At 43.4% G+C, this 27,500-nt stretch overlaps 2 protein-coding genes and 1 pseudogene across 3 annotated transcripts in view; 1 reads left to right on the top strand and 2 right to left on the bottom strand.

Moving 5' to 3' along the window:
* The window catches only part of LOC143300201 (uncharacterized), a 99,525-nt pseudogene extending 96,353 nt beyond the window's left edge, over positions 1-3,172 (bottom strand). Inside the window, exon 1 of the transcript XR_013057628.1 lies at positions 2,572-3,172. The product of XR_013057628.1 is annotated as an uncharacterized LOC143300201 (transcript). The remainder of the gene's footprint in view (positions 1-2,571) is intronic.
* Positions 1-22,563, top strand: part of LOC143300203 (uncharacterized) — a 52,007-nt gene extending 29,444 nt beyond the window's left edge. Inside the window, exons 2-4 of the mRNA XM_076613767.1 lie at positions 19,449-19,619; positions 20,839-20,991; positions 22,430-22,563. Of these exons, the coding sequence (XP_076469882.1) occupies positions 19,494-19,619; positions 20,839-20,991; positions 22,430-22,522 (372 nt within the window). The 5' untranslated portion in view covers positions 19,449-19,493 and the 3' untranslated portion in view covers positions 22,523-22,563. The remainder of the gene's footprint in view (positions 1-19,448; positions 19,620-20,838; positions 20,992-22,429) is intronic.
* An 849-nt stretch (positions 22,564-23,412) lies between these two features.
* The window catches only part of LOC143300177 (cilia- and flagella-associated protein 263-like), a 16,260-nt gene continuing 12,172 nt past the window's right edge, over positions 23,413-27,500 (bottom strand). Inside the window, exon 8 of the mRNA XM_076613735.1 lies at positions 23,413-25,017. Within this exon, the coding sequence (XP_076469850.1) occupies positions 24,922-25,017 (96 nt within the window). The 3' untranslated portion in view covers positions 23,413-24,921. The remainder of the gene's footprint in view (positions 25,018-27,500) is intronic.

Raw genomic sequence — 27,500 nt, 5'->3', positions numbered from 1 at the left:
GCCAAGTTGTACATCGTAATAACACACTCAGGCAGACGCGGAGTCGGTGAGTGGTGAGAAAAGTGCTTTCTCTCTCTCTCTCTCTCTCTCTCTCTCCCACCCCGAGCCGGCAAAGTAATGTGCGGGCTGTTGGGTTTTTTGTTGTTTTTTTTTGGGGGGGGGTTTTGGGAGGGGGGGGTTCATCCACAGGGAATATTCTGTTTTTGTTTAACATCCCCAACCCCTCACCCCCACTTCCACCCCTTGCCTCCTTCCACCCCCCCCCAGAGAGGGAGAGGGGGAGAGAGAGAGAGAGAGGGGAAGAGAGAGGGGGCGAGAGACATGGAAAGGGAGAGAGAGGGGGGAGAGAGGGAGATAGAGAGAGATAGGGAGAGAGAGGGAGGAGAGGGGGAGAGAGGGGAAGAGAAAGGGGGAGAGGGAGAGAGAGAGGGGGAGAGAGGGAGATGGAGAGAGAGAGGGGGAGAGGGAGAGAGAGGGGAAGAGAAAGGGGGAGAGGGAGAGAGAGAGGGGGAGAGAGGAAGATGGAGAGAGAGGGGGAGAGGGAGAGAGAGGGGAAGAGAAAGGGGGAGAGGGAGAGAGAGAGGGGGAGAGAGGGAGATGGAGAGAGAGAAGGAGAGGGAGACAGAGAGAGAGGAGAGAGAAAAAAACAAAGAGAGAGTGAGTGAGGGAGAGAGGGAGGGGGAGAGAGGGAGATGGAGAGAGAGAGGGAGAGGGGGGAGAGGGAGAGAGAGGGGAAGAGAAAGGGGGAGAGGGAGAGAGAGGGGGGGGGAGAGGGAGAGGGAGAGAGAGAGGAGAGAGAAAAAACAAAGAGAGAGGGAGTGAGGGAGAGAGGGAGGGAGACAGAGAGAGAGGGGGAGGGGAAGAGAGGGAGAGGAGAGAGAAAAAAGACAGAGAGGGAGTGAGTGACTGAGGGAGAGAGGAAATTCGTCACTAAAGGAGCCACTACAAACTGACACCCCCATCCCCCCCCTCCCCTATCCCTCCGTCTCCACCTTTTAATGTCCCAGCGGATCTCAGACTGGACTCTGACCTATAGTACCTCACCCCCACCCCCCGCCCCCTTCGAAATATGATTGTCTCGTCATTTACATCTCATTTTGGGATAAAAAAAATAAAAAAAAGGGAAGAAAAAGACAAAGATGACGTGTTGTCCCTTGAGCAATTTGAGGAGTGAAGGATGGTGTTTGTGTGGGGTGTGTGTATGGGGTGGGTGGGTGGGAGGAAGGAAGGGAGGTATGGGGGAGGATGTGTGTTTGGAAGGCGCGCGGTTGGGTGAATGGTGGTGGGTGGGGGAGGGGGAGAGGACTGGGGATTTATAGGAAGGAGTAAGAGTGCGAGGTTGTGTGTGTGTGTGTGTGTGTGTGTGTGTGTCTGTCTGTCTGTCTTTGTGAGTGTATGTGTGTGTGTGCGTGCGTGCGTGCGTGTATGTGTGTGTGTGTGTGTGTGTGTGTGTGTGTGTGTGTGTGTGTGTGTGTTTGTCTCTGCACAAGATTCAGCGCTATATAAATACTATTATTATTATTATTTGGTGCGTGCATGAGTGTGTGTGTGTGTTTGTGTGTGTGTGTGTGTGTGTGTGTTCGTGTGTACATGTGTGTATGTGTGTGTTTGTGCGTGCATGTGTGTGTGTGTGTGTGAGTGAGTGAGTGTGTGTGTGTGTGTGTGTGTGCATTCATGCACACACACACACACACACACAGAGTTGCAAACAAACCGGCATAATTTCCATATCTCCCCCCCCCCTCAAACACCCCACTTCGACACACACACACACACACACACACACACACACACACACACACACTTCACTAACCCACCTGACTACGTAGATTAAATGCAGACCTGCTTACATCGGAGAGAGAGAGTACAAAGAAGACAGAAAAGTCACGGGTGAACGGACACGTTTTTCCTTCTTCATACCCCCCGCACCACCACCACCCAACCACAGCCCCTCCCCCCTCCTTCTTTTCCTTTAACATATATTGCTTTTATCATTATTATGCAAAATACTGTCTAGATTCATGAATGAACAACTTGGCGTGGGGGGTAGAGAATAGCAGTATACCACAGAGAGGGAGAGAAGAAAGAGGCATTCAAATTTTTTTTTCTTCTTCTTTTTTGTTGTTGTCGTCAATGAATGAATGAGTGGAAAAGGTGGTTGGTTGAATCAGAGCAGAAGAAGAAGATGAAGAACCAGAAGAAAAACAAGAACAAGAAGAAGAAGAGGAACAACAAAAACAACAACAACAACAACAACAACAAGAAAAGATGATTGTATGAATACAAAATTTGTGGGGGTGCCGGGAGTGTGTTGGGGGTGCTTGCGAAAGGAGGGGGGTGCGTAGGTGTGTGTGTGTTAGAGTGGGGTTTGGGGGTCGATGTGTGTGTGTGTGGGATGGGGGGGGGTGTCGGCGTGAGGTGGGGGGGGGATGAGTGCGTGCTTAGACACATGCATAATATATATGACAACATACAGACACACACACACACACACACACACACAAACAGAACCACCACCACCATCACCACCCTAACCTTCACCGCTGTCCACCCCCACTCCGTTCCACTCACCTGTGACACAGAAGACGACGACGGCGACGATGAAGACGCAACTGATCTGTCCCCGCAACATCGTCCTCACCCAGGGAGATCGTCGCTGTCTCTCCATGCCGACGACGGCGACGACAACGACGACGATGACGAATAAGAAGACGACGAGATCTTCTGATCCTCTGAGTCTCAGTTCAAACCTTTATTTATTCCAGTTTCCAGTCACACTCAAAACTGACGGAAAGTCGAGAGAAATTCACGTCAGGGGAACGATCACTGATCACACAGTTCCACAGTAGCGAGTTTCGTTACGTCAACCGAGTCTTTGACTGCAGATATGAAGTAGATGAGTCACTCTAGAAAGATTCATGAGTAAAAAAAATGTTTTTTATTTTTTTATTTTTTTTATATTTTTTTTAGAAATAGATAAAATGAAAAGACGAATGTCTTGAGAATCAGGTTGAAGTCTTTTGAGTATCCCAAGAAGAAGAAGGAGAAGAAGCAAGATGTAGTTAACTGTTCTCGTCTCTCAGACTTTGGCTGGTACGATTCAGCAGCAGACCTGTTTTGATTCAGTGTAAAACTGTAATGTTCAGACTGTTGTTGACCAGTTCTTTCCGGGCTGAAACAGCGTCTCTAATATCAAGTGCATTTGTGTGTGTGTGTGTGCTTGTGTGTGTGTGTGTCTGTGTGTGTGTGTGTGTGTGCGTGTGTGTGTGTGCTTGTGTGTGTGTGTGTCTGTGTGTATGTGTGTGTGTGTGTGTGTGCGTGTGTGTGTGTGTGTGTGTGTGTGTGTGTGTGTTTAGTCGTGTTAGAGTTATAAGCGTGTCACTTCAGACTGACTGTGAGTTGACGAAGCCTTATCAATATAAGAATTGTGTGTCTCACCTATACAGTCATTAGGAACGTTGCATTTTTTTTTTTTTAAATTTTGGTCAGTGTTAAATCAACGAGCTCCCTTTTATGGAGGCCATTCAGTGACTTTGTTCTGTGATACTTCTGTCTGTTTCCAATGATTCTCTCTGAATGCACCCAGCTCACAATGCAACACTTCCATTCCCCGCCTCTATGGTGCCTTTTTCTAAATTTATTTATTTGTTTGTTTATTTATTTATTTATTTATTTATCCGTCTATTTATTTATTTATTTATTCGTCTATTTATTTATTTATCTATTTTTGAATGATAAAATTCAAAGCTAGGCAAGCAGTTCATTCCATTTACTACCTTGTCATTCGTTTATTTATCTTTAAATGGTAAATATCAATCAATCAGTTCATCTTTCTTTCTTCCTGTCTATCACACACACACTCACGCACGCACGCACGTGCGAACTTGACGTGCGCTATGCAAGTACACAAAAAGACAAACGAACATGCAAAACCTTTTTTTATCTGTCGAGTAATGATCTTTCCTCTCTCTCTCTCTCTCTCTCTCTCTCTCTCTCTCTCTCTCTCTCTCTCTCTCTCTCCCTCTCTCTCTCTCTCTCTGTCTGTCTGTGTCTCTCTGTCTCTCTCTCACAAGTTGAGACAAATCCTTCGTGCGGGTTAAACTCTGCATGCAATGAAACTGTGAAGTCTTTTCTAACAAAAGCAGAAAATAAAACAACTATAAACAGACACAAAACAAAACAAAATAATCATTTAGAACCATAAAATAAATACATAAATAAATAAATCACCTGGTTTGGTTTGCAAAAAGATGATGACAACAACAACACTACTTCTGACGGCACACTGCTTCTCTTTCCACGTGGAGAAATTCTTCTCATCACACAACAACAACAACAACAACAAGAAAAGAAAAGTTTACACACAAAAAAAAAACCCCACACACACAGCACACGTGAAGAAATACGTAATAATCCGTAAGACGTAAAGTGGCCCGTGGTGGGCAGTAGTGTAGTTCAGTTCTTGTTTCCCTCCTCCTGTCTGTCTGTCCTCAGAATAAGGTGTGTGGGGGAAAAGACGGAACAAGTTTGAGCCAAGCGTGATAGGAGAGGTGCCGGTGGTGGTGGTGGTGGTATACGTACTCTCCACGAATCGGCTTTTCGAGGGACACACACACACACACAAGCTTTCTCGCTCGCACGCTCAAGGTACTTCTTTCTATTCCTCCCTCTCTCTCTCTCTCTCTGTGCCTTTACTATTTCACCACCACATGAGCTCCATATGTTGTACGAGGTTGTCGTCTCTTGTTTGGAGGGGGTGTGGGGTGTGGTGTGGGGGGGAGAGAGGGGGTAGAAGGGGGAGAAGAAGGAAGGAAGGAGGGAGAAGGAAAGACAGAGAGAGAGAGAGACAGAGAGAATGAAAAACTCGTCCTGGTGCAAGCGTGTCGGTCGGTTGAAGCGAGCGAGCGAGCGAAGGGGGGGTATTTTGTGTTGGTTGTTTTTGGAACAAGGATTTTCAGGTCTCTGTCAGGTAAGGACTGGTAGAGGGGAGGTGGGGGGGGAGAGACAAACAGGACAGACAGACAGACAGAGGCAGAGGGAGAGACAGAGTATAAGTGTGCTGTTCTCTCTCTCTCTCTCCCTCTGTGTGTGTGTGTGTGTGTGTGTGTGTGTGTGCGTGTGTAAGTGTGTGTGTAAGTATGTAAGTGTGTGTGTTTGTGAGGTAAAGACTGGTAGAGAGAGAGGGAGAGAGAGAGAGTATGACTGTGCTCTTCTATATGTGTGTGTGTGTGTGTCTGGGTGTGTCTGTGTGTGAAAGTGGGTACATGCGCGCGCGCGCGCGCGTGTATGTGTGTGTGTGTGTGTGTGTGTGTGTGTGTGTGTGTGTGTGTGTGAAAGTAATGATACATGCGTGTGTGTTTGCGTGCCTGCGTGCGTGTGTGTCTGTGTCTGTGTGTGTCTGAGTGTGCTGTTTAGTAGTGGTCCTCAATTTGAACGTCTGTATATAGAAGACGATGGAGAGAGGACGGAAGGGATGGAGAAGGAGGGAGGAGGGAGTGGGCCAGGAGATGAACAGTGAGTGAAGGGTAGCTGAAGAACACACACACACACACACACACACACACACACACACACACACACACACACACACACACCACCACCACCACCACCACCACATCACACACACACACACACACACACACACATATATATATATATATATATATATATATATATATATATATACACATGTATGTAAATCCACACAGGTGTGTGTGTGTGTGTGTGTGTGATGTGGTGGTGGTGGTGGTGTGTGTGTGTGTATGTAATGTGCTGTGGTGTGTCGGGTGGTGGTGGTGTTTGTGTGTGTGGTGGTGGTGGTGTGTGTGTGTGTGTGTGGTGTTTGTGTGGTGTGGTTGTGTGGGGGTGGTGGTGGTGTGGTGTGTGTGTGAAATAGAGGTGAATAAAGACTGAGAAAGAGAACATTCAGGAAACACACACACACACACACACACACACACACACACACACACACACACACACACACACACACACAACCAAAATGGCACGAAAAGCTAACATCGAACAACTGTGTCTGCATTTGTGTCTGTCTGTGTGAGCAAGACCGTTTGGCAGAAATGTAGAACTCTGTGTGTCTATGTGTGTGTCTGTGTCTGTGTGTGCGCGCGTGTGTGTGTGAGTGTGCGTGCGTGCGTGTGTGTGTGTCAAGTGTTCGCGCGCGCGCGCGCGCGTGTGTGTATGTGTGGCAGTGTGTGTGTGTTCAAGACCGAAAGGAACAGGAAATAAGGTAGTCAGTGTATGTGTGTCTGTCTGTGACCCATGAGTGTGTGTGTGTAGGGGGGGGGAGGGGGATGGGTGGGAGCGGGGTTGAGGGGGGGGGATGTGTATGAGTGTATAAATGTATAATGGGTATGAGTGTGTGTGTGTGTGATTTGTCTGCTCTGTGTCTGTGTGTCTCAGTGTGTGTGTGTGAGTGTGTGTGTGTAAGTAAGGGAGTTCGTGTGTGTGTGTGTGTGAGAGAGAGAGAGAGAGAGAGAGAGAGAGAGAGACTGTGACTATGCGCGCGCGCGCACTACGAGTGCGTGTGTGTGTTTTGTCCGCTTCGCTTGCTTTGTAGAAACATTTGTATAGCAATAGTAGTCGTAGTAGTAGTAGTAGCGGTGGTAGGCCCGCTCATTCAAACCAGTCACAGTCAGTGGTTACTTTACTACTTTTTTTTTTTTTTTTTTTGCTGTTGTCCTTTGCTTGAATGGAGGGTATGAAAGGCAGACACCATATTACCGTCTTTTCGTTTTTGCTTCTTTTTTTTTTTCAGTCTCTCGTGAAGAGTCAGTGGGGTGCGGGAAAGTTGGGGGCGGGGGTGGGGTGGGGGGTGAGGTGAGGAGAAGATGAGGGGGGTGGGGTGAGTGAGGTGAGGTCACTGTGGGTAATGGGGTGGGGGTGAGGAGGGTGTATTTTGGGTTGGTTGGGCCGGGTATTTTGTGTGTGTGGATGGTATTGGGGGTAGATGGATGGTTGGATGGATTCTGTCTAGTTCTCTCGATATATATATATATATATATGTGTGTGTGTGTGTGTGTGTGTGTGTGTGTGCGTGTGTGTGTGTGTGTCAGTCTGTCTTAGATTGCCGTGAAGAGGCCAGGAGCCAGTTGCATTGCTCGGACGGAAGAGCCTAGTGTGGTCATAACCCGCTACTAACTGTGTGTAGTATGGAACTGACCAATGGCGTAGTTCGGTCAACGTAGGCATTTAGTCACGTGTAACGGTCAAAAAGTTAGAACCAAGCAATGGAACTGGCTCCAGGGTACAGAATTTTAAGTGTCTTTGCAATGCCTTAATTCTTCTTCTTCTTTTTTAATTCTTTCCCTCCAGCTGGAAGGAAAAAAGTCTTGAAATCTAAATTGCATTGCATTTCAGAGTGCTTTGAACGTTTTTCTTTCTTTTTTTTTTTCTTTTTCTTTTTTTTGCAAGCAGAAGACTCGATGTTGAAGGTGAAAATTTTGCTTTAAAAAAAAAATTTTTTTTAGACACATCTTATTAAAGTCCTCAAGAAAACTTTGCTAAAAAAAACAACAACAACAACCCGAAAACAAAGAAACCACGTTCGGCTGTCTTCTCTGAAAAGAAATAAGCAAAAGCCATCATTTAGGACAGTGATGAATAAAATGACAACTGCGCAATGTTCCATCCGAATTTTTCTTTTCTTTTCTAATCTAAGGAAGATAACGATATGATAAAAGGCGGAAACAATGGACAGCAGACGATGATATCAGTACATGTTGATTCGTCCGACTGATTTTATGTGGAAAATGAAATAACTGGAAAATGATGAAAGGGGCATAAACCTGCACACAAAAAAGTTGCATTCATTTTAAGTGTTTTTTTGTTTTTGTTTTGTTTTTTTTTTTTTTTTTGTAACCGTTTGATTAAAATCTTGCACTGATTTATTTCGCAGGGGTTTACTATAGTTTATTTGTGTGTGTGTGTGTGTGTGTGTGTGTGTGTTTTAGCTGGTTCTTTTATTGTTGTTGTTGTTTCTTTCTTTTTCATTAAAAAAGTCCTCGAAAAACATCATCCGTGGAAACACACAGTTATCGAACTGAGGGGTATCAGTCTTTCCCCACACAAGCACGGTGAGCTGGGCTATTTATAGACAAACGCGGCCAGATTTCTTCTCAGGGCCTGGGTTTTTTTGTTTGTTTTTTTGAAGGGGGGTAATTCAATTAGTTACTTCCCATGCTCTCGGTAATTGGCTCTTTGGAAACGGATCTTTTCAAGTAAAGATGATGTTAATGACGATGATGACGACAACGATAATGATGCTGAATGATAGTTCTCTTGTAGAAACAGTGTGTGTGTGTTTGTGTGTGTGCGTGCGCTTGCGCGCGTGTGTGCCAGTGTGTACTCATGTCTATTTGAGAGAAAGAGAGAAAGCACGCTCGGTGTTGAGAAAGCCTGAGATCCAGCTTTACCCTTCCGCCAACCCCGGCCCCCCCACCCCCTCGCTCCCCCTCCTCACCCCCCGACACTTCATCCCCACACCCCGACCCCCACCCGCCCTCCCCACCCCGACACTTCGTCCTCCTTCCGCCCTTTCCGCCTTCCCTTCTCCTCTCTCCTCTCTTCTCCCTTGACGCAGTTCCTGTCAGTGTGTGACGTGTTTCCTGTCAGACTGTCGCCTGATTTGATTGGCTGTCCCCTGACTGTCACGTGCGAGGAGAAGCAGTCCACTCACAACAAGCTGTACGTGGCGTTGACTGCACGGTCTCCGACACCAAACAGGAAGCGGCTAGGTTGTTTTCCAAGCGATCGGAAGTTACTTTAAAGGTGTGAGTGTGTGTGTGTATGTGTGTGTGTGTGTGTGTGTGTGTGTGTGTTGTACGTGTGAGGGGAGGAGTTTGTGGTTTGTTGTGAGTGTGTGTGTTGGAGAGAGAGGGTGTGTGTTGTGTGTGTGTGTTGGGGGGGGTGATTGTTGGGTGTGTATACATGTGTATTGGCTCTCTCTGTTGTCTTCAGTTTAACGTCTTTCCACTTGAAGTGATATTAGACGGGGGAAAAAAAAAAGAAAAAAAAAAGGTGGGGGTAGGGGCTGTGAGAGGGGGAGGGATAAAAGTGTGTGTATGTGTGGAGGTTGAATAGGGAGAGACAACGCTAGGAAAAATGGAAACGTTATAAACGCCAACATCAAACAAATATAACATCTATAACAAATGTCCTATAGGACTATGCAGCAAACCTTCTGCAATAACAAATAACATATTGGAATTGTTAATAACACATTCAAAAGAACTTTTGGTGAAGTCTGGCAAAAAACATTTTAGATTCTGTGGCTCTCTCTGTTTATCACTGTGTGTGTGCAGATGGAAGAGGGAGGGTGTGTGTGTGTGTGAGTGTGTGCGCGCGCGCACGTGCGCGCACGCGTATGTTGATGGTGTGCGGGTTGGGGGTTGCTTGGGGACTTGTAGGGAGGGTGGTCCCTCGAGGGTGTGTATGGAGAGAGAGAAGGAGAGTGGAGAGTTGGGTGGGAGAGGGGGTCGTGGGGGGCGGGGGGGGAGGTTGAGACAGGAAGGAGAGAAGCAGGGACCTCTGTCGTTAGTTGGGCCGGACGTCAGAGGAAAAAGGTTTCCTGCCCACTAACACTATCATAACAGGACAGCCCAGGGCTCGACATGAAACAACTGTTTTCACCGAGAGCAGGGGGTTCCTGAAACAAAGGGCAGGGTGAGGCGAGAGAGACGGAGAGAGAGACAGACAGACAGACAAACAGACAGATAGACTGACAGGTAGACAAACAGACTGACAGGTAGACAGACAGACAGATAGACTGACAGGTAGAGAGACAGATATACTGACAGGTAGACAGACAGACAGATAGACTGACAGGTAGACAGACAGACTGACAGGTAGACAGACAGATAGACTGACAGACTGACAGGTAGACAAACAAACTGACAGACTGACAGGTAGACAGACAGACTGACAGACTGACAGGTAGACAAACAGACTGACAGGTAGACAGACAGACTGACAGATAGATGGAAGAGGGAGTGAGAGAGGGGAGACAGACAGTGGTTCTGTGAGAGAGAGAGGTGGGCGGGGCGGAGGGTGGATGGCGAAGATTCAAAGTGAACGAAACAGAACAGGAGGAGAAATATCCAGGAAGAAACAACTTTGATTCCCTCTTCAGAGTATCATCTGACTGCACACACACACACACACACACACACACACACACACACACACACACACACACACTCACATACACATACACACACACACACACGCGCGCGCGCTCACACACACACAACCTTTCCAGCTCTCCTCCCCGACCCTACCTCCCTCTCCCTCTCTCTCCCTCCCTCTCCCTCTCTCCCTCTCTCTCTCTCTCTCTCTCCCTCTCGCTCTCTCTCTCTCCCTCTCTCTCTCTCTCTCTTCTCTGTCTTCAGATGGATCTCAGTTTTTGTCGCTGTAAACACCTGTTGGGATTTGTTTCAATGATAGATGTATGAAATTTTGTCATTCTAACTTCAGTGATGGCTGGCCTGTTTCATGTTATCACATTTTTTCTACAAGAAAAGAGCTTTCTTTCTTTTTTTTCTTGTTTTTTGTTTGTTTGTTTGTTTGTTTTGTTTTGTTTTGTTTTGTTTCAGTAATATGTTCCCAATGTATCCATTTCTTTATTGTAATATCTTGTTAGATAATAAAATAAAATAAAAACCCAGTATATTGATGCATTCACCCATATCATAAGAAATTATGGCATATGACATTAATGTGTCAAGTGGCCAGTGTCATTAATGTGTCAAAGTGTTTTTAGAAAAAAAGTGCCTCTGTGTGTCTCCCTCACTGAAACTCTGTCTCTTTTTCTCTGTTTGTCTGTATACCACCTTCTGTCTCTCTGTCTCTGTCTCTCTCCCCCCCCTCTCTCTCTCTGTACCACCTTCTGTCTCTCTTCCTCTTTGTCTCTCTCTCTCTCTCTCTACCTGTCTTTCCCACTCTTGTTCCTTCTGTTGTGTGTGTGTGTGTATGTGCGCACGTGCACGCGCGCGTCAGTGCATTCAGATGTTCTTTCTTTTTATGTCCCTTTTTTTCTTTTTCTTTTTTTTGCTTTCTCTTTCTCCCCCCCCCCCCCCCTATCTGTCTCCGCTTCTCTCTCTTTATCTTTCTTTTTTTTTTCTTCTTTTAACGACTAACAATTTGCATGGAAATTGAATTTGAGGGCGAAGTTATTCCTCAATAGGCTGGCGTCACGGAAGTGGCCATAACAAAAAATACAACAAAAACAACATAATAAGAATAATCAGTAACTGTCGAATCCGTTCTTTTCTTCTTCCCTTTCTGTCTACCAATCTTTCTTTTTCCTTTCTTTTTCCATCCGCTCTCTGTCTCATTTCTTTATTCGTTCATGTTCCCCTTTCTTTCTTTCTTTCTTCCCCTCAGTCCCCCCCACTGTCTCCCTTCATTGATCAGTTAAGTCATTCATTGCTCTTTCCTTTATTTGTTTTCCTTTCTCTCCATCCACCCCCATTGCCATTCTCTCTCTCCCACTCTCTCTCTTTCTCTCTCCCTCTCTCTGTCTCCATCTGTCTCCCTCTCACTCTCTCTCTCACTCTCTCTGTGTGTCTCTCTCTCTTCCTCCCTCTCTCTCTCTGTCTCTCTGGCCCTCCCTCTCCCTCCCCCTTCTCTCTCTCCCTCCCTCTTTCTCTCTCTTCCTGCCCCCTCTCTCTCTGTCTCTCTCTTTCTCCCTCCCCCCTCTCTCCCCCCCCTCTCTCTCCCCCTCTCTCTCTTCCCCCCCCCCCCCTCTCTCTCTCTCCCTCTCTCTCTTCTTTCCCCTCCATTTCCACTGTCCATATCTGTCCTTTCTTTTTTCTTTTCTTCTTCTTTCTTCCTTTCATGCCCACTTTCTCTCTCTCTCTGTTGTTCCTTTTTACGTTTCTTCTTTTCTCTCTCTCTCTCTGTTGTTCCTTTTTACGTTTCTTTTCTCTGTCTCTCTCTCTTTCCCCCCCTCTTTTCTCTCTTTTTTTTACTTTCTTTTTTCTATGTTTCTTCTTTCTTTCTTTTTTTTCCGCCCAACTTTTCTTTTCCACCCTTTTCTTTTTCTTTTTTCTTTTCCTTTCTTTAAAAAAAAATATATATTCTTTTGCTTTTCTTTCTTTCCCGCCTTTTTTTTTTTCTTCTTTTTCTTTCTTTCTTTCCTTCATTCTTTCACCTTTTCCTCTTTCTTTTCTGTTATTCTTCTTTTCTTCTTATTTTCTTTTGACGGTGTTTTGTTGTATTTGTATTTCGTATTTCTCTTTTTGTCACAACAGATTTCTCTGTGTGAAATTCGGGCTGCTCTCCCCACGGAGAGCGCATTGCTACACTACAGCGCCACCCGTTTTTGTTTTTTTTTTCTTCCCCTGCGTGCAGTTTTATTTGTTTTTCCTATCAAAGTGGGTTTTTCTACAGAAATTTGCCAGGAACAACCCTTTTGTTGCCGTGGGTTCTTTTAGGTGCGCTAAGTGCATGCTGCACACGGGACCTCGGTTTATCGTCTCATCCGAATGACTAGCGTCCAGACCACCACTCAAGGTCTAGTGGAGGGGGAGAAAATATCGGCGGCTGAGCCGTGATTCGAACCAGCGCGCTCAGATTCTGTCGCTTCCCAGGGGGACGCGTTACCTCTAGGCCATCACTCCACCGAGCACGCACTTGGCGCACTGGAAAAGAACCCATGGCAACGAGAGTGTTGTGTGCCCTGGGTAAAATTCTGTGGAAGAAATCGACACTGACAGGTACATCGAATAAATATGCGTTCAGCCAAGACCTGACTAGCGTGATGGATTATGCTGCTGGTCAGGCTTAATTACGCCTAGCAGACTGTGATGTGGTGTAGCGCATATTGATTTGTCCGAACGCAGTGACGCCTCCTTGAGAAACTGAAACTTAAACGGGAATGAAACAACGAAGCGGCAGTGCAGGGTCTCCTCTGGTGTGTGGCCGCCTGGCCTGGCGACCTTAATTAACATCGATGATGGTTCCCTGTGGACTGCCCGACGCTGAGACCGCGACAGACGAACCCGGGTGTGCTTTTGTGTGTGTGTGGGGGGGGGGGGGATGGGGTGTGTGTGTGGGGGGGGGGATGGGGTGTGTGTGTGGGGGGGGGGGGGGGGGGATGGGGTGTGTGTGTGGGGGGGGGGGTGCTCGGAATAAACGGCGTACGTAGGAATAATGCCACTGAAAACGGTGCAGATGATGGGGACAGCACAAAAAGCAACATCATCAACAACAACAACAACAACACACACACACACACACACACACACACACACACACACACACACACACACACACACACACACGCACGCACGCACGCACGCAAGATCTCACGTAGAGGTTCTGCAGGAAACTCGCCACTTGTTCGTAATAACAGTCTTTCCAACCAGTCATTGTGGTGGCAGATCGTTTTGCCTTGTGTTTGTCTGTATGTGTGAAACTGGGAGGGGGAGTGGGGGGGGGGTGGGGGAGGCGTTTGGGGGGAAGGCGGTGGTGGGAGGTGGCAGTGGGAGGGGAAGGGTGGCGGGTGGGGGAGAGGGGGAAAGAAGGCGGAAGGGGGAAAGGGAAAGTAAAGGGGAGGGGCTTGGGTGAGGGTGGAGGGAGGTAGGAGGTTTAGGGGGGTAGAGGGGGAGATGGGTGGTTCCAGTGTTACATCTTGGTAGGGGTTTTTTTTTCTTCACTTTTTGTTGTTTTTATTGATACTTTTTTTTTTATAGATTTTTTTAATTTTATTTCAGATTCCCCCCTTCTGTGTATTTTCCGGGGGAGGGGGAGGACATTATTCTGCTGCGGCGACGTTTTTGAAGATTTCTTCTTCTTCTTTCTTTGGTTTGGTTTTGCATGGCTTTTTTTTTTTGGGGGGGGGGGGGGGTCTTCTTTGTTTTCTTCCTCTTTGTCTTCTCCTCCTCCTCCTCTTTCAACTCCTCCTCCTTCTTCTCTTCGGTGTCTCAGTATATCTCTTTCTATGTCTCTGTTTTCTCACTGTCTCGGTCTTTTTCTTGTCTTTGCCCCCCCACCCTCTGTCTTGCTCTCTCTCTCTGTCTCAATGTCTGTCTGTCTGACTGACTGTCTGTCTGTCTGTGTCTCCGACTCTGTCTGTCTGTCTGACTGTCTATCTATCTCTGTCTCCGACCCGACTCTGTCTCTGTCTACCTCTCTCTGTCTGTCTCTCTCTCTCTCTCTATCTATCTATCTCTATCTCCGACTCTGTCTGTCTGTGTCTCTGTCTACCTCTCTCTCTCTCTCCCTCTCTCTCTCACTGTCTCTATCTATCTATCTATCTATCTCTGTCTCCGACTCTGTCTCTGTCTACTTCTCTCTGTCTGTCTCTGTCTCTCTCTCGCTCTGTTGTTTCCTTAACATACAGCCTTGTCTCGTGTCTCTTACAAAGCAGTCCTCCATGTCCCCCCTATCCACAGAGGAAAGGAATGATGCAGGCACGTACAGTCGGCGGGGAGAGCTCAGTGCTTTATTTTCGGTTTTCGTGGATTGATTTGAATTGATTTGATTCAGCCTGACTCGGCCCAAGCGGATTCTGTTGTTTGTCTCAGCAGTTGACGGCTGGCCGAGCAGTTTGAATTCGATAGGGATCGATTTCTTTCTTCGTATTTTTAAAATATTTTTTTATTATTATTATTTTTTTTTTTTATAGTTTGATTAATTTTGTTTCACGGATCTGATTGATTTTTTGGGGGGGTTGTAGGGGGTGATGGGGGAGGGGGGGGGGTGTCTGTGACCTGATGTGGCTGATTTCGAATTTTGTATTGATCTGACATGTTTTCTGCTGGTATTGTGAAGCGTGGTACTGATGTTGGCTCATTGTTCTTAGATACAATCCGCCATTACTCAGAATGGTACTGATGTTGGCTCATTGTTCTTAGATACAATCCGCCATTACTCAGAATGGTACTGATGTTGGCTCATTGTTCTTTGATACAATCCGCCAGTACTCAGAATGGTACTGATGTTGGCTCATTGTTCTTTGATACAATCCGCCATTACTCAGAATGGTACTGATGTTGGCTCATTGTTCTTAGATACAATCCGCCATTACTCAGAATGGTACTGATGTTGGCTCATTGTTCTTAGATACAATCCGCCATTACTCAGAATGGTACTGATGTTGGCTCATTGTTCTTTGATACAATCCGCCAGTACTCAGAATGGTACTGATGTTGGCTCATTGTTCTTAGGTACAATCCGCCATTACTCAGAATGGTACTGATGTTGGCTCATTGTTCTTTGATACAATCCACCATTACTCAGAATGGTACTGATGTTGGCTCATTGTTCTTAGATACAATCCGTCGTTACTCAGAATGGTACTGATGTTGGATCATTGTTCTTAGATACAATCCGCCGTTACTCAGAATGGTACTGATGTTGGCTCATTGTTCTTAGATACAATCCGCCAGTACTCAGAATGGTACTGATGTTGGCTCATTGTTCTTAGATACAATCCGCCATTACTCAGAATGGTACTGATGTTGGATCATTGTTCTTAGATACAATCCGCCATTACTCAGAATGGTACTGATGTTGACTCATTGTTCTTTGGTACAATCTGCCATTACTCAGAATGGTACTGATGTTGGCTCATTGTTCTTAGATACAATCCGCCATTACTCAGAATGGTACTGATGTTGGCTCATTGTTCTTAGATACAATCCGCCATTACTCAGAATGGTACTGATGTTGGCTCATTGTTCTTAGATACAATCCGCCAGTACTCAGAATGGTACTTTTATGTTCTTTTAGCGGAATAAATCGACAAAGGTGATCGAAGTGAAAAACGCCGTTTGAATCCAAGTTATTTTTGGTATATCTCGGGCATTTAAGAATTTCTTTCAGGTCCGATGTAAAGGAGACGTTCCCATCGCCTCAAATACACTGGAATATACGTCCGTTTTTATAGATCTGCAGAAATCCGTGTTCGACATGCATGTTTTTTCACTCACTGAGAAACTGCGACACTGTCCATTCAGTTTCTGTTTTCTGTTCATTCTGGTTAATTCAGTATCCACTTTAAAACATTCATATGCAGTAAACACGTCGATTGTTTTATAAGAAATTCTTTTAATTCGGTGGTAAAGGAGACGTTGCCATCGCGTCAGGCTTTGCAACATATTTTGTCAAGATCTGCACAGACCAGTCTAGACAAGGCTGGCTGAAACTACGTGAAACTGTCGATTCAGATTTTCTTTTCTGTTCATACTAGTTAATTCAGTGTCCACGTAAGAATATTCATATGCAGAAAACATGTCAATAATGTAGTTAGTGTCACTGTATGTTTTCTGTCCAGAATGTGTATTTCCTTTCTTTTAATTGCGCAAAAACAAAACAAACAAAAAGCAAAACAAAAACGAGGTCATGGCGTTTCCGAACCAGACAATCGGGCAGCTGCAAAGGGGCGACAGTGTTTTCAGATTCTTTCTTCTTCTCTCTCTTCGTCTCTCATTTCATTTTGTACAGTGTACTCTTGTTATTGCTTTTCTTTGTCTTACAGTGTACTTTTGTTATTGCTTTTCTTTGTTTTGGTTTTTTCTTTCTTTCTTTCCTTCTTTCTTTCTCTCATCCGACAAAAACCCAGAGAAATAGATTGTTGTTGTTTTTTCCTTCATTGCGTTTTTCTTTCTTTCTTTCTGTCTATCTTCCCTGTCTTCATATCTTTCTGTATTTACGTCCTCTCTGTTCCTTTCTTCTTTTCCCTTATTTTTTTTCTCTTTTTCAATCCGTATACCTTTTATTTCATTTAGTTCTTCCTTTTTGCTTTTCGTTTTATTTTCGTCTTTTTCCCCCCTCCTATCTTTCTTTTCATTTTCCTATCTTTCTTTTCATTTCCTTCTTTTTTTTTTGGGGGGGGGGGGGAGTGGAGGGGGGGGGTTGACTGATTTCTCTCTCTCTCTCTCTCTCTTTGTCATATTGTTATCCGTCTTTCCTCTCTTTCTTGGTTTCTTTTCTCCGATTTCTGTTTCTTCTTTTTTTTTTTTTATTCACCCATCTATCTTAGCTTTTTCTTTTCCTAAATGTTTTCTTTAGCCCCCCCCCTCCTCCTCCTTAGCCCCCCCCCCCCCCCCCTCCCCCCGAGGGGAAGTCAGACGAGACAGGAACCGGAAATGCAGGGTACCGCCAGGGTTTGACGAATCCCTTGTGTGTCTCGCTGCGTCGCGGCACGCCCCCTCTCACTTCCTGTGCTCTCCATCTTGCTTCGTCTGACTCTTAGATCGTCTTGTCCATTGCCCCCCATGGCTGTCTGTCTGTCTGTGTGCATGTCTGTCTCTTTTTCTGTTTGTCTGTCTCTTTCTGTAGGCCCGTCCAACTCTGTCTCTGTGTCTCTGTGTCTCTGTCTCGGTCACTATCCCAAATACCCCCCTTACCTCCCCGTTCCGTCTCTCTCTCTCTCTCTCCAGTTTTAGAGTTATGCTTGTCTGTGAATGACTGGTGCGAAAGCGTTCTGATTTGTCTCTGCACAAGATTCAGAGCTATATAAATATAATAAATAATAAATAGTATATATATATATATATATATATATATATATATATATATATATAGTTCACCAACAACATATCCTAAAGTGGCTGTCAACGTTTCCTTTTCAGTGTTAGTGAATAAAAACAGCCGTAGAGTATATTCATAAATTTAGATACAGAGACAGACAGGAAGAGAGACACACAGAGAGAGACAGCATTCTCCCTCACCCCCCTTCCCCAGACCCACACTGATAAGACTCCGGCATACCTGTGACTGCCCTCAGTAACTCTCTGACTTTTGACACCAGTGTCAACAACACCACAGACGTGGGTTGTTGAAGCCACAGATTTTCTTATGAGGTCGTTGGAGGGTCAAAAGTGTGAACACACACACATGCACACACACACGCACACACACACACGTACGCACGCACGCACACACACACACCGCACACACAAACATACACACCGACACCCAGAGAGACTGCCGGAGACAGACAGACACACACACACACACCTCCTCCCCGCCCCCCTACACACACACACAAACATACACACCGACACCCAGAGAGAGAGACTGCCGGAGACACACACACACACACACACACACACACACACACACACACTGTCTAAATTCACTTAAAGTGGAAGACGTTAAACTGAAGACTACTACACACACGCACACACCCAGAGAGAGAGAGACTGCCGGACACACACACACACACACACACACACACACACACACACACACACACCCTCTCCAAACCACCCCCTACCCCTCCACACACAGACAGAGAGACAGAGACAGGGGAAAAAGGCACACCGACCGACAGAAACACACAATTCTTTGGTTAGTCACTGCACTACACCACAACGATTTCCAAGAGAGATCCACAGCCAACCCATACTATACTATTCATGCACTTCAACTTCAAGACATTTATCACACTTGACCTTAAACAGGAGCTTTCAGCCACGACGTGACACAGCGGCTAGACACAGGTATAGTGTGTCGTACAGCTAATAAACCACTGTCTGCTGACTGCTTCTGTTATAGTCTGCTGGCGCTCTTGGCTTACTTTTTCAGTCCAGGCCTTGGCCTTGACCCAAACGCTGTGGGTTGGGGTGGGGGGTGGAGGGGGGCTAGGGGGAAAGGGGGGCAATTATCTGCTTTTTTAGGGGGGAAGACTTAATTGTATGTTGTTATTCTAAAACAACAACAAAATTCACACACACACACACACACACACACACACACACACGCACTCACATGCATACATACATACATACATGCATACATCCATACCAACAACCATCTACCTGAAGATCTAGTCATCAGCCCCATCCACATGTGATATGCAGCTTCTGTTCAAACGTGTGTGTGTGTTTGTGAGAAAGTTTGTGTGTGTGCGTGTGCGTCAGTGTGTGTGTTTGTGCGTGCGTATGTGTGTGTGGCGGGGGGGGGGGGGGGAGAAGAGACAACGGTAAAACGAAATAAGCAAGCAAAAAAACGAAACGTGTGTCGGACTTTGTAACGAGGCAAGGCAAAACAAAAGTGGATAAAGTCCTATTTTAGCATCCTAAAATATTGCACCTATTTTAACAGCAGTTTTTTTGTGCATGCATGAAACGATATTACCATTAGTAGATGTTGTAACCCATTTTTGGTGGATTTCGACTTTTATTTTGTACGTGGTTTTACTCCGTCAGTTTTTTATGCGGATTCAGTCACTAACGTGCTACCGTCTTGCTTTTTGTCCCACAAACCACGGAAATGTAACCAATAGATGCAGTAATTTAGGATCATGCTAAAATAGGACATTACCGTGAAGTTTGCTTCATCTCTGTCTATATATATATATTTATCTATCTATCTATATATAATGAAGCAAATGTGGTGCAGTGTGCTCGGACCTTCCATAACTCCTTGAATGATTGAAACTCGTTGCTAATCATCAAACCTGTTTCTGATTTCTGCAGCAGTACCACCACCACCACCACCACCACCACCAGCCGCAGCGGAAGATGGGGAAAAAGAAAGGCGGGGGAGGAGGTTCCAAAAGAGCCTTCAAGAAGGACCCAGTGGCCACCAAGCTGGCAGGTGTGGCGAAGAAGACCAAGACCAAAGCTGTCTCCACCAGTCTGAAGAGGGTCAGTACAGGGGAGAACATCAATGTAGAATGAAAAGCCTTGCGGTACACGGGTTATGGTTACTGGATTCTGGTACTGGCTGTGTGTGTGTGTGTGTGGGTGTGTGTGTGTTGTTGTTGTTGCTGTTGTTGTTGCTTTTTTTTTTTTCAGTTCATATTTATTACCCATCTCCCCCCCCCCTGTTTCTGGTGTCAGTTTGTTTCTTGTCATTTTTTTCTTCCCCCTCCCCTACCCCCTTCTATAATGGATATTTAGGTTTTCGTAGTGCCATTAAGCATATTACAAACACCAACACAGAGTCATTTGCAGAACAGGCTACCTGCCTGGGTAGAACCAACTCAGTGACAGCTGCCTCTCGTGGGCACTCATACTTTGTGTGTCACTGATTCAGCCAGGCTTCAGTGATGTCAAAACACACACACACACACACACACACACACACACACACACACACACACACACACAAAGTATAATAATCAAAGTGGAGTTTTCCTTTTTTTTTTTTTTTTTTTTTTTTGCAGGGGACAACCCTTTAGTTGCCACAGACTGAGTTCTTTCAGTTTCAGTTTCAGTAGCTCAAGGAGGCGTCACTGCGTTCGGACAAATCCATATACGCTACACCACATCTGCCAAGCAGATGCCTGACCAGCAGCATAACTTAACGCACTAAGTCAGGCCTTGAGAGAAAAAAAAGTGAATAAATAATAGATAAGCTTACATAAATAAATAAATAATAATTATGATATAAAAAAGGGTAGTAGTAATGATAATAATAATAAAATAATAATAATAATAATAAATAAATAAATAAGACAACAATGATGATAAATAAGCAAATAAATGTAAAACATGAAGACACACTTTCACACATACACCCACACATGCATAACAGATATGCACCAAACATGCAGTTTCACAGATATGAAAGCACAGTCAAATACATATAAACGTACATGAGCTCCAACACACACACACACACACACACACCACACACATTACCCTGCACCTCCTCTATATTATATCATAATTATTATATATTTATTTATTTATGTAAGCTTATCTATTATTTATTCCCTTTTCTTTTTTTTCTTTTTTTTTTAGTTCTTTCAAGCGCTCTTAGTCTGGAAGCACTTGCTATGCTACTGCACAGGGAGGACCTTGTGAGTTGATCGTCTCATCCCAGAATGACATTTTTAAAAAGTTTTTCCTTGTGCTCCAGATGAACTTCCAGAACCGTGCGCAGACGGAGGCGGTGGATGCCCAGTTCTCTCAGCTGCAGCAGCAGAAGAAAGAGAAGAAGGCTGTGCAGGTCCCTGGAGCGGCGAAAGCAGAAGCCGAGAAAGTCTTGCTGCAGGCTGAGGCCGCTACAAAGGTGGGTAATGCTGGTTTGGTATGTTGTTGTTGTTGTCGTTTGTCTTTTCTCAGCAGCTTGTTTCACCGTCTCTTTTGCGTCTGAGTGGGTGTGCTGTGTGGATGGGATGGGGGGGAGGGGGGGGCACATGGTGTGTGTGTTTGTATTGTGTGTGTTTGTGGCTGGGTTTGTTTGTGTGTGTGCGAGTGGATGTGTGTGTGTGCATGTGTTTGAATGTGTGTGCGCATGTGGTTGTGTGTGTGTGTGTACCTATTTGTGTGTGTGTGTGTGTGTGTGGCAGGACACCAGTGTTTATGCATGTTTCTCCATGTGCATGTGTGCACATGCTTCAGATTTATGTCAGAAACAAGAGAATAAAACAAGAGAGGCAAGGCCTTCAAGACTCACTTGTGATACACTTTTAAAAAAATGCAAGCTTTTTATGTATTGAATATAATTTCAAAATGTTATGTTTAAGATGAGAAAGATCAGTTTAAAGCAAATTAAGTCCCCTAGCATTAATTACAGAGTAATTTCCCTTTTTTTACTATTGCACCAAAACGTTTGCAAAATAAATAAAAATTCCATGCTTAGCAAAAGAAGTTCCTGTTTGAACAAAAAATGATAATAATGACTGCTCTTGTTGTTGGGTCATAATAGCAGATCAAAGTGCCAAGTTTAGAGAATACAAAAAATATAAATATAACAGTAAATGCAATTTGCATATAATTAGGCTTCATTTTTTATTTTTTTGTGCCCATCCCAGAGGTGCAATATTGTTTTAAACAAGATGGCTGGAAAGAACTGAATTTTTCCTATTTTTATGCCTAATTTGGTGTCAACTGACAAAGTCTTTGCAGAGAAAATGTCAATTTTAAGTTTACCAGGACACAGAGACACACACACACACAACCGAACACCAGGTTAGAACATAGACTCACTTTGTTTACACACGTGAGTCAATAAGAGAATACATGCATGCATGAATGCAATGTAATGAAGTATGGATGATACATCTACGTATTGTAATGTGGTGTACAATGTATAATAATACACCCATACATATGTATGGATATTTTGATATATCTTGCATGTATGGATATATGCATGCATGTGTATTTATATGTATGAGTGGATCCTCACATGGATAGATGGATGTGTTTATATATGAACAGATACATCATTAAGTGTGCATGTGTTTGTGTCACTTTGTGTGTGTGCGTTTGTGGGTATGTGTGCTTGCGTGTACATGTGTATAGACGGATGTATATGTGGATGCATCATTAACTGATTAAGTGGATGGATACATATGCATGCATGTGTGAATGGATGGATGTTTGTAAGAGTGCATGGATGGAAGAATGCAATACATCCAATTCCATGTATACAAAGCAATGCAGTGTAATATGTAATGCATGCATACTCTGTCCAGTTATGTTTTCACCTGTGTTATTTTCAGACCAGACCAGAGGCAGAAGAAGTAGAAGAGGAGCCTGATGTTGACATGGCTGCTGAAGAATTCGCAAAGCTAGCTTCTGCTGCATCATCATAAGATATCATCTTTTCTGTGTAGAATAAAGATATGTACATGATATGATCTAACTTTGGTCGTGATCAGCTATCAATAACGCTTTGTGTGTGTGTGTGTGTGTGTGTGTGTGTTACAGTCTCTGTGTTGGGAGTGGGCGGGGGTTCGAGGGGGGTGGGGGGGGGGGGAGGATTAATTCAGCAGACAGATAAAACTCAAAATATACTGAAGAAAGCAGAAAAAAAAATGGCTTTCAGTTTCTCATCACTCAGCTGAGGGAAATGAATTAAATTATTTATTGTGATTCATGGTAAAGAAATGTACACCATTCCTCTTTCACTCACTGTCAAAGAAACAAATAAAACACACAACGTATTGAAAAAAAAAAAAAAAAAAGAAAGGAAAGAAAGGAATAAGAACAATAAAAAAATAAATGAATAAATAAAAAGGAAAGAAACATTTTCAAAATTCGGTGCATACAGGTCAAAACTCATTAAACTCTATAAAAGGAAAATATAATGGTCAAGATTCAAATTTTATTTATTTTCAATGTGTAATACCTGTTGAAGATTATCACAGTTGGAAGAAAGAACATTCATTTTGTACAACAAATAGGCTACGTAAGATTGCCTACATGATATGTATACTTTTTTTTTATATATATATATATGTGTGCATGTGTTCCAGTCCAGTTTCTTCAAACAACAACATTTTCCACCTCCACAGTAACAGAACCCACTGGGAAACCATGAACTAAGGTGAAAAGACCCACAGCCTCCTTCCTTCATTCTTTTCCTTACCCCCCCCCCCCCCCCCCCACACACACACACCCGCCCCCCCCCCTCCCCCCCCGCAGGATGCTAGATGAGGGAAGAAGTAAAATAAGATTAAAAATCAAACACAAAACAAACAAACAAACAAAAACAAAAAAAAACAAACAAAAAAAACCCCACCAAACCAAGAAAACAACGAAAAGAAACAAAAAGAGTGTGTGCTATCAAATAAAAATAGAAAAAAATTCTTGCTCCTTTATCAAGTCCTTTCCAAGGAATTGAATGTCACAATTATGTATTTATGTTAAACATTCTCTGTCTTCTGTTGTTCTCTTTATAATATGTGGGTATGTAGGTGTGTGTGTGTGTGTGTGTGTGTGTGAGCAGTTCAACACAACACATTACACAGACTTTGATCTTCAAATTGCTGTGGAGTCTTGGCAGAACAGGACAAACCTTTATTATTTTCAAATTCACCAAAACAAAACAAAACAAAAAACAAAAAGATGCACAATAATCAAAAGCACATGACATTAAACCTAATAAACTGAAATCTTTTACGAAAGTCAACCATCTGTGTGGATCTTTTTCACAAGTACCATGTTCTGGAAACTTTTGAGCCATTAAATATGATTTTGTTTCTCCTTATAATCATAAAAGGAATCTTTCTCAGGCCTGGACACAAACCTGAATAACTGCCTTTCACCCTTCATTCTTTCCTCCTTACCTACCCCTCATCCCTCCTTCCTTATCACACACATATACAGAGAAAGAATATTGAAAAAAAACAACATTAAACAAAATCAATATCAAAACAATATCACAAGATGGTCACAACAGCACAGTTGAGAGAGGAAATGGACCTTGTTCTCCATTATCTACAGTCATGTAAAAAAAAAAAAAAAAAAAAAAAAAAAAAAAAGAAAAAGAAAAGAAAGAAAAAAAGACCAGCCTACATGGTCCACAAGAAGTGGATGAGTCTTTAATCTACAGACATGTTAATAAAAATGGACGGGTGTGCTGTTGAAGGGTCTGAAAAGTTACCAATCCTCACAACGCCCGTAACCCATTATGTGCAAACAGTAAGCTTGGATATATCGGTCATACAAAATGCACACACACACACACACACACACCACACACCTTTCTCACACAGATTTTTTCTCTTTTTTTTTCTTTTTTTTTTTTTTTTTTGCAAATGAATTGATCGGCATGACAAATTACAATGATCAAAAACTAAAAAAAGAAAAACAAAAAATAAACAATAATAATAATAATGGACATTTGTTGAGCACTTTCCTCCATTAATGAAAGCTAAAAAAAAAGTAATAAAATAGAAAACAAAAAAAACCCAAAAAAACCTACTGCATTCTTGCTGACTTTATTTTGTTCACAAACACATATGGATGTACAACAAGAACAGTCATCCTCTTCCCAACACACCCAACTTCCTCCCTCCACACCACCCCACCCCCTTTTTTTTTTGCTTTGTTCATCCAGTTCCACTTCTGTACATGCTATCAAGAGGGAGAAGGAAACATCACCAAAAAACAAGGAATAAAACAAAACAAAATAAAATACAAAACAATACAATAAAATAAAATACAATGCAATAAAATAAAGAAAAAATCATCATCATTTGCGGTGCCATTAGGACGCCTGCAGCATGTGCCATTGTGCTGGAGTCGCTCCTTGACTGCCGTACTGCATCTGGCGCCACGTCTTGCGGTGTGTCTTCAGTGCCATCTGTAATGGGGTGAGGGGGGGGGGGGGGGGGGGGAGGGGAAAAACTTATCAGTGGTTCACAGCACTGCTTGAGTTTGTCTGTCTGTGTTTGCCCCGCACGCATGTGTTAACGCCACAGATGCAGAAATGTGAACAGATGAGTACACACACACACACACACACACACATGGAGGCTTGCACACATTTGTGCACAAACACATGCACAGTTACATCCACTAGTGTGCCCACTCACACACAAATGAACACACACACACAGACACACACACACAGACACACACATACACAGACTAGATTACAAAAGGTAGTAGTTGTTTTTGTTGTTGTGGTTGGGTTTTTTCAAAGTACTGGACCAAATACTCTATCGTAAACATTATATTTGTGGAGTACACACTGCACTGAAAGACTACAGAAGTTGTTTTTTTTAATTTTGCGTTATGTGCTGGATCACAAATCTGTAGTCAACATTATGTGGAGTACACACTGCATTGAAAGACTACAGAAGTTGTTTTTTTTAATTTTGCGTTATGTGCTGGATCACAAATCTGCAGTCAACATTATGTGGAGTACACACTGCACTGAAAGACTACAGAAGTTTTTTAGCTTTTGTTTTTGCTTTTTTGTGTGTGTGCTGGATCACAAAATTTTTAGTAAACATTATAGTATATAAGTGGAGTACAACACACAGCACTGAAAGACTAAAGAAGTATATTTTGTAGTGGTGGGTCACAGAATCTGTACTATGTGGAGTCGTATGCACAATTTCAAGTTTTAATTATCCTTTCACTCTTATTGGAGTATGGAGGATTACTGCAAAATAATCTTTTCATGCCCAGAACAAACATTTCCAAATACACAACAATGTCACATAAAAGTTGAGAAAACACAAATGTCTTTTAACTCCAAAAGTGTAGCTAGGCAACATTTGCAAATCTAATCATCTTACTTACAGCTAAAATAACTTTTTTGCCTCCTTTGAGCATATTACAAAAATTAAAAACCGATTTTGGAGACAAATATTTTTTAGGAACATATCTATTTCGTAACTGATCATAACTGGGACATTCCATTATAAAATGAAACTCATCCCCAATCACAGACATGTTACAAACCTTACAAAGCCGTAACTCTCGTGGTATGCCTTTGTGTCTCCCTGTTTCTGTTTCCAGCTTATGATTACTACTTTGAAATCTGAAGAAGCTGATAACATAATTATCAGGCATTTGACTTACTGTAAAGTTTGGTCTATAAGCCGCGACTTTTTACCCCTGCTTCAACCTCTGCAGCTTATACAATGATGCGGCTTATTTGCGGATTTTAATGATCCCTGGAGTGTCACGTTCTTGTCTATTCTTAGCTGCCCTTCAACTCACCAAAATCATGATTTCTGTCCATGAATTTTTGGATAAGCTTCACGATAGTGTGCTAACTGTTCACGTTTTATAAATCAAATCCCCACACATTAAAGCCTTCAGGTCAGCATTTCAGTTCTACTCTGCTCAAGCATACACCCACATCATGCCGAACACGCGACGTAATGCCTATGATGCAGCCTTCAAAATGAAGACGATCGACCTAGCAGACGACAGTGCAAGTGATGAACCAGCAGCGACCTCCACTTTGCATTCATGTTCATGAAGTGAAAGCGAGGCTGAAGTCAGTGACAAGATGGCGGAGGAAGCTGTGCTGGTTCTCTTTAACTCGGACACCAAGACGAAGATTTCAGTGAGCAGGATGACGTTGAATAAACGTGACTATCCCTGAATTATGGATCTTATTTTCGTTGAGTTCATTTTTTATTTTTTTATGACACTGGCAGTATTTTCGCTTGCTTTTCTTTGTGTTGTTCCCGCTTGTGTTTATTTCATAACCTACAGCATTGACAGCTTTTCTGTAGTATCAGTATGTGTTCCGGTATCAGAAATAAGTGCAGCTTATATGCCAGTGCGGCTTATATATGTATGAAGTTAAATTTTTTCCTAAATTTAGTGGGTATGGCTTATATACCAGTGCGCTCAATAGACCGAACTTTACGGTATATATTTTTCTCTACCAAGTCCACTTTTGAAATTTCGATAAAACAAACATTTACTACTCGCCTCTAGAGCATGTCTCCATAGATTTTGAAAACTATCTCTCAAAGCAATGTTGACATTCTTGCAGAAAGATTCCCTCTCTAAGAAGAATTCAGCATCCCAAACACAGTCATAGCCTGCTTCTATTAAAATTTGTCTGATACAACTCATCCATTTTGAAGAATAAATACCATTTTGATATAAGTCAAGTAATATCAAATATATTTTCCCAGAGTATTTTTCTGTGTTTGATATCACTAATCACACACACACATACACACACACATTTCTTTCTTTGTCTTTTGGTACAGTGCTGGTCCTCAGAATTTGTGGTGCAGATTTTTGCTTGTGAAGCTGGTAAGGTTAATCAACCCTGATGAGTGCCAGCAGGCAGCTCTCAGTCAGTTCTAT

The sequence above is a fragment of the Babylonia areolata genome, chromosome 26 (assembly GCF_041734735.1).
Source record: "Babylonia areolata isolate BAREFJ2019XMU chromosome 26, ASM4173473v1, whole genome shotgun sequence".
Classification (NCBI taxonomy): domain Eukaryota; kingdom Metazoa; phylum Mollusca; class Gastropoda; order Neogastropoda; family Buccinidae; genus Babylonia; species Babylonia areolata.
This window is presented reverse-complemented; position numbering and strand designations above follow the sequence as displayed.